Below are 7,727 nucleotides of genomic sequence, written 5' to 3' on the forward strand. Positions count from 1 at the left end.
CAGAGAAAAGATTAGATTACTGTCACACCCATACCATACACAGTGGAGTCTCAGACTGCTTTCAATAGTAATATGGCTGAAGCAGGGGCCCGCACATGTTCAGGAGACGTGGATGACATGTGGAGGCCCATGCCACAAGAAGGGTGGCCAGGAAGGGTTAGGAGAATGGCTATATACAGTGGTTTGAGCAAATACATTATGTTGAGGATTATGGGAGCCTGGTTTTTCACTAACAAAGTAAAAAATATGTAAAGGGAGAAGGCTAGGATGAACCCTGTGCTACTTGGCTCAGAACTGCAGGTATTAGTGTGAACTCATTCAATATATACAGATAGAAAAAAATATCTATGTATGTAAATGTGTGTGGAAATGTTGTTTTCTAGCACTGTCCACTGAGAGGGTCTGGGAGCAGAAACATATCTGCAGTAATGAGCATACCAATTACCTACATTCTGTTTTCTCAATAGTATTTTTCAATGAACAGAACCAACAGCTTTAGAGAAATGACCATTTGCAGGGATAGGGCAGAGAAAGTATAGGATAAACCTGGAATATCTGGTTGTGCCAGAAAGCTAGGAAAGACAGAGAGAAGCAGAGAGACATAGAAGCCAGCTCGAATAAGACTCCCACTAGCCAAAACAGATATTATGAGCACCAAAATTAAGTATAGTTATAGATTATAACTTATTAAATAAAACAGGAATCTAAGTGCCCACACTGATAGATCAATAAATAAATAGGAAGAGTAAGTTCTCAGTAAAAATGTCAAATAATAAATGTAAAAGCAATGACAGAATTAGAACACAACCATCATAATAATAATTTAGACAAGAAACATCAGTGAACACTAAAACTACTGGATGAAAACAAAATGAGGTATGAGACAGTCACACAGTCTCAAAACACCTCCCCACAAAATATTAATTACTAAGAGGAAAAAAAAGATATAATAACTTCACAATGGAGAATCTTTGTAGACACTTTAATCAAAGGATCAATTCCAATAATGGACAAACATACATTATATGCACCTGGTAAGAAGCTGTAAGATAAACACGGAACACTTCTGTGATATTTTTGCCCCAAATGCAGAACCAGGTCTAACCACCAGAAAACATGACAAACTCAAACTGAGGGATATTCCACAAAATGACTGGACTATAATCCTCAAAAATATCAAGGTCCTGAAAGGCAAGGAGAAACTAAGGAAACATTTCAGTTTGAAGAAGGCTGCAGAACAAAACTGGGTGTGATTCATGACTGGATCCTTCCGCTGAGGATAACATTATGGGAGCAATAGATGACACTAAATAGGGTCTCTGGATAAAAACTATGTAGGAATTCTTTGTGCCATTCTTTGCAGCTTTTCTTTTTTTTTTTTTTTTAAAGATTTTATTTATTTGACAGAGAGAGACAGCAAGAGAGGGAACACAAGCAGGGGGAGTGGGAGAGGGAGAAGCCGGCTTCCCACTGAGCAGGGAGCCCGATGCGGGGGGCTCAATCCCTGGACCTCGTGATAATGACGTGAGCCGAAGGCAGACGCCTAACGGCTGAGCCACCCAGGCGCCCCGTAACTTTTCTAAAAATTCAAAAATCTTTCAAAATAAAATTTAAAAACTACTTTCTGCAAAAGAACAGGTTTCACAGCTACACTTTTAACTAAATGCTCTATAAAAGATGGCCTTAAGTTAGATAACTGACAGAGAGGAAAACTAATACAACGCTATACATCAATTATATCTCAATTTTAAAAAATGGAAACGTGGAAAGAAAAGGAGAGTTAAAAAAAAAAAAAAGAATTCTCTGTAGGACTTAATTCAACATTCCTAACAGGTACCATTTTTTTTCATATTTTTCAAGTAACCCAAAGCTATTCTGCCTCAATACCTCCTAATCGAATATACAGCTGAAAAGTGCTTTTGTATATTAGAAAATCCAGAGTACAAAAACTCTGCAACTATACAGAGGGGAAAAAAGTCAGTAATGGTAAAAGTAATCACATAGTAATTATTTTGCATTCAGTAATGTAAAGCAAAAGCAATCCTATATTAGAGAGGAAAAATAAACTAAAGCCAGCCAAATATCTACAATTCCCAAACTGTAGTTCTAAAAAGATGACCACACTTACTCTATGCCCTCTCCCCCTCAAAAAAACATAACATATTAAATCAGGTTGTCAGGCAACAAAACTGTTAACACTTGGTCAAAAGCCATTCAAAATGATGTTGCTAAATGATGTTTACTGACATAAAAAATTCCCAAATGAAAAACCTAATCTATATATGGTAGAAACATGGCAGAAAAGATTAGGAAACTGTATCACACAATACAAATAACAGTTATTTTGGAAGGTGTAATCATGAGTGACTTTTATTTTCTTCCTTTTCTTAGCACTATATTGTGATTTCTCCAACATGTGTATTATTTTTACATTAAAAATGGAGGTCAAAAATAATTTTAAAGTATTATTTAAATTTAAAAGTTTATGTATTTTTTTCTTCTACCATTATATTCTTGGTGACCCTTAACAAACAGTCCCAGGAGTATGAAATATTAATACCTGGGAACAGAGACTTCTCTTAAAATCAACACCTATTTGAATACTATCTTTTTATATAATTTTATCAATTACAGATACAACAGTATGAGGCAGAATCCCTGGATCTAGACCGCTAGGATTCAGACCCCAGCTGTATCACTGGCTACATAATTCTGAACAAATTACTAGGGTTCCTGCTAGTTACTGAACTGAGTTAATCATTTAAAACATTTAGTGCCTGGCACATGGCAAGTACTTAGCAAGATTTATTATTAATGATAACATTATTATTTTTTTTTAAAGATTTTATTTATTTGACAGAGAGATAGAGAACACAAGTAGGCAGAGCGGCAGACAGAGGGAGAGGAAGAAGCAGACTCTCCGCCAAGAAGGGAGCCTGATGTGGGGCTCGATCCCAGCACCCTGGGATCATGACCTGAGCCGAAGGCAGCCGCTTAACCAACTGAGCCACCCAGGCGCCCCAATGATAACATTATTATTAACTCCTTTCATAGGTGAAGATGCTGAAGCACTCACGTCAGTCAACTCATTTGCCTTAAAACAAAGATGCTGGGATTACTGGGGGTGGGGGGAAAGATAGAGGATGACAGAGACAGACATATAAACACAGCTACATCTCCTTTCCTAAATTGCTATTTTTAATTTTTATTTTTTTAAAGATTTTGACAGAGAGAGCACAAGCAGAGGGAGAGGGAGAAGCAGGCTCCCCACCGAGCAGGGAGCCCGATGCGGGGCTCAATCCCAGGACCCTGGGATCATGACCTGAGCAGAAAGGAAGCCGCTTAACTGACTGAGCCACCCAGGCGTCCCTAAATTGCTATTTTTTAGAAAAGATAAACTGAAGTTACCCAGCATAATGCTCAATAAATATTTCTTTCTTTTCCCAACCTATCTCTTTGATTCTTCCTATACAGAAACAGACCTGGTTTATATTCATTCACATCCCTAAACCACCTTTCCTCCAACTTCCATTTTAAAGTTAACTACAAGTATTTGTTTTAATTCTGTTCCAACCAAGTAGCCCTACATTAGGAAATAATACCTTGGTCTTCTCCAAGTCAAGTATTTCTGTGAAATTCTACTGGTCAGAAGAGACTAGCAATTTCAAAATGCTAGAAACATAGAGAACACTCAATATACTTTGAGCGAATGTTGAGAACTCACTCTGATCCTAAATTTCCCTGAATGTTATATGCATAAAATGCCATATAGGAAAAACCCTAAGAGACCTACCTGTGTTCCGATTGAACCCAACCCCATAATTAGACCAGTAACCTGATGTCGATGATTTTGCCATTTTACTAAGAGGCTGAGCAAGCTATGTTATGGATGGATCCCATCTAGCTCCACAATTCCACAGCCTCTTGGACAAACCTGAAAATGGACAATTCACAACCAAGTTCGTATCTCTATGATGTCTCCTCTGACTGAAATCTTCCAGTTCCCCATACCCTTTTAGAGAACCCTTGTTATACATCCCATTAACTATCCATCACTTCTTTCATGAAGCCTTCCTCCAGCCCAAATAAAACAAATTGCTCCATATTCTTAGACCCCCCATGATTGTACTGCATCTATTACAGATGACTATTTATAAACTGTCTACCACTCTGGAGTCCCACATCTTGCACAATGCTTACTTAGCACACAGCAGGTGCTGAGGATGTTTAAAGATTTGAATCTACAAAGTTAAATTAGGTTCCTGTGAAGTTTCCCTATGTACATTTGGGAGTTTAGCTTATTAATCTGAAGATACACAAAGGCCAATTTGCAGCACAACCAAAGCTTTGTCCCAGTCATATCTACATATGCCATACAAGCTTATTCTCAGCATTTGTACAAAAGCTACAAAAGGTATCACTGCTGCTGATTATCTGGGCATCCTCTGGAGATTACCTAATCTACCTCATCTCCCTATCCAAAAAAACCTCTTTACCCTGCTCTACTTTGTTCCATGGTACCTACATCCTCTACCATGTAATATAATTTACTGACATTCAGTGTTTATGGTCACTTACCAAAACATAAGCTGAACTAATACAGGAATTTTTGTTGGTTTTGTTCATAAATGATATCCAGTGCCAACATCAGTGCCTGGCACATTAAATGATTTTTTTAATCAATAATTCTTTCCTTCTGTCTTAAAGCCCTAAGGAGTTATGAGTCAGCACCTTCATAAACATTCCTCAGCTCCATCCACTCACAGTAGCCTTACAAGTAGGCTTCCAAGAACTAGAGGAAAATATTTATATTTATTTCCTAACCTGCAACTCTTAATTTCTCTGCTTACCTACTGGTAGAGAAATAATATTCAGAAAGCTATACCAAATAACATACATATGAAATAACCAAAACTTTGTTCTTTCATGTCTGATAATAATTATTTCTATCTATGAGGTCTCCACTTTAGATTTTAAACTACTGGTGTACAAAACCCCAAACCAGGAAGGTTGGATTTACTTTTCTGTATTGTCAAGCACAACGGCTAAATATGTTGGGAATACATTAACTGCTATATGAGACCCGACTGCAAAATTGTGCTCCAAATAGTACAAACCCTCTAAGGTGCTATATATCTATATTCATTATGGCAAGATTTTTCTTATGTAACTAGTATGCTTCAGGAGAAATGAACTTGTCCACTGCATTTCTGTAACTATTAAATACTGAGCCATGTAAAAACAGGATACTATTCTATTTGCATTCAGAAAATACCACCAAAACCTTCTCCATCCCCTAGTTTCAGCCAAATATGGTTCTTCCCTGCTCCAACCAATTTAGCTATGAGTTCCAAGAGACATAAGCCCATCAGCAGTAGTCATGGACATCACCTACATTGCTATTTTGAAGACAGCTTTTAAATTCTTGAAGAAACCAAACATCAGCAATGTAAAATATAGTCAACATGAGAAGCTTCAGGCTGAGATACCTGGGTATCTTGATTCAATCTAAAATAGGAAACAAAGTCTTTCACGAAGTCACCCAGTCCTCTCATCTAGCACTACCTACACGACAAACTCAGAATCAACTTCTAGGATGAGCCTAAGAAAGAGATTCACAAACTCACATACGTTAGGCAGGGTGACACAAGCCAGGACTCCTGTGCATATGAGAAACAGCAATTCGGCCTGCCAGTTAGCCTTCTGTGATCACTCAGTATTGCTCGAATGCTTGAAAAACGATTAATATTCTACATCTGAGCACGTGAAATTAAGAGTTAATTAAATTCTCAGGATCCAAGTGCCAACGTGATGACTAAAAATTACAGGTGGGAGAATCGGAACAGAACTGCTATTGTCATTGTTGTGAAGAAAAATGCTATTCTATCCACAACAGTAAAGGAGTATGTGGTGCGAGTTTCAATCTCTGAGTTTTTATGAGCTTTCTAACCACCGATTTAAACATAGGTGAATCACAACGAAGCTTTCAAAAGAGGAATTCCAAGGGTGTAATGTCCTGTTTACTGACGACCTGAGGCTGGCTGCTGCCTCCATACCCCCATTTGGCCATCCCATCTTTCTGCCCATCCCCCCAAACTCGTCTACAGTAAAGGTTAAGTAAATGAAATAATGACCAGCCCTAAATGTGACGTTAAGTCGGCATTTACAAATGATTTGCAAAACAACTCCCCAGCGGACCTAATCAACCCCGGGGCACAATACTCAGACTACTTGGTGGTTGTCTAAAAAGATAAAGCCCGTACTTTTCAGGGGAGCACACTGGGAAGAAGGGCGCCTCGGGGAAGTAAGGAGCTGCTCCAGACCCCAAGACCCATGGGATCCCGACCCGAAAGCTGCCTCATTAAGGGTGTTATATCCACAGGACTTGTCACCCCAACTTTCCACTCCTAAAACCTAAGAGGGAAGTTAAAGGGGTGCTGGGGTGACAGGGAAAAGTATAACCCCCGATTTTCTATGCTTGGGACCCAGAAAAATGCAATTGGCAAGTGAAACGGGGACAGGGCCACCGGGCACGCGACGCGTAGGGGGCATAAGGGGGAGTGGGTGGTATCTGTGCTGGGCGTCCAAACCCACAAACCCAAGAGAAGAGAGAAGAGAACCGGGGTGATGGAGAAATGCAGATCCAGGCACCGGGGTGTGTCAGGACTTGGGGTCCGGGGAGAATGAGCCTCCTTGGGGGCTGCAGGGCTCCAGGCGAGCTCGAAGCGGGTTGTGGAGGCGACAGCCGTCAGGCAGCGCCAGCGCACCGGGCATGTTCCCAGGGACCTTCTCCACTGGAATGCCCGGCCCGGGCAGCAAGGGGCAAGGCGAGCTGGGGCCCCCGGCCCTGGTCTCCCGAACAAAGCCGGCGCGCGCGGGGCCTGGCTACTCACAACAAGAAGCTCATGTCGGCCGCGGCGTGCGCTGGGGGGCTCGGCGGTCTCTAGGCCTCGGGGCGTCGGCGGCGGTTCCGGCAGCGGCCAGGGAAGAAGAGGGAAGGAGAAAAGAGGAGGAGGAGAGGAGGAGGAAGGGGAGCGCCGGCTGCTCGACTGCCACAACTTGTTCGGCTTCCCTAGTTCCGATGGCAGGCTGAGGGGGCGGAAGTGGGAAGCGCACGGCCCGAATCACTCACTGGGAGGGGAAGGAGAAGAAGGCGGGGAAAGGGCCACACGCCCGCTCCCCGGAGAACAGCCGCCGCGGCTGCCGAGCTGCTCGCCGCACCTGCCCGGACTCCTCCTCTTCTTCCTCCTCCTCCTCTTCCTCCTCCTCTTCCCCTCCTAACCCCTAGCCCCCCGCGGCCCTCGCGCCGCGAGCTCTCGCGAGAGCGGCGCACGCCCACCCTCCTCCTCCCGCTGTGGCGGTGGGTCAGCCAAGTTCTGGACATCCTTGCAGCCCCGGACCACGCCCAGCGAGCACACTGGAGCCGCCAGGCCAGGGAAGGCCCGTCCACCCAGTTGGGGGTCGTGGCAGAGCCCTCCGAACTGCTTAGCTGGGTTTCAGCAGTCAGGAAGGAAGTGGGCTTCAACTCTGGGATGTCAGGGTTCTGCAGTGAGGGATGGAACTGCCACCAGAGTTCTGCCCGCTGCAAGTGTTCAGCAAAGGATGATGAAAGGTTATGGAGTCTCTTTGCTAGCAAATAAAAAGGAAGTTTAACGTGTTTGGAATGGTTTGGGTGTGGTTCGGCCAGAAGAGAGAAAGTCTAAATCAAGCTCCCTGTCGTTTTATGG

At 42.6% G+C, this 7,727-nt stretch overlaps 1 protein-coding gene across 1 annotated transcript in view; it reads right to left on the reverse strand.

Annotated features, from left to right (window-relative positions):
• The window catches only part of MOB1B (MOB kinase activator 1B), a 65,363-nt gene extending 58,087 nt beyond the window's left edge, over positions 1 to 7,276 (reverse strand). Inside the window, exon 1 of the mRNA XM_035004847.1 lies at positions 6,894 to 7,276. Within this exon, the coding sequence (XP_034860738.1) occupies positions 6,894 to 6,907 (14 nt within the window). The 5' untranslated portion in view covers positions 6,908 to 7,276. The remainder of the gene's footprint in view (positions 1 to 6,893) is intronic.
• Positions 7,277 to 7,727: the final 451 nt, after the last annotated feature.

Source organism: Mirounga leonina, unplaced genomic scaffold, assembly GCF_011800145.1.
Source record: "Mirounga leonina isolate KUSES-001 unplaced genomic scaffold, KU_Mleo_1.0 Mir_129, whole genome shotgun sequence".
Lineage (NCBI taxonomy): Eukaryota > Metazoa > Chordata > Mammalia > Carnivora > Phocidae > Mirounga > Mirounga leonina.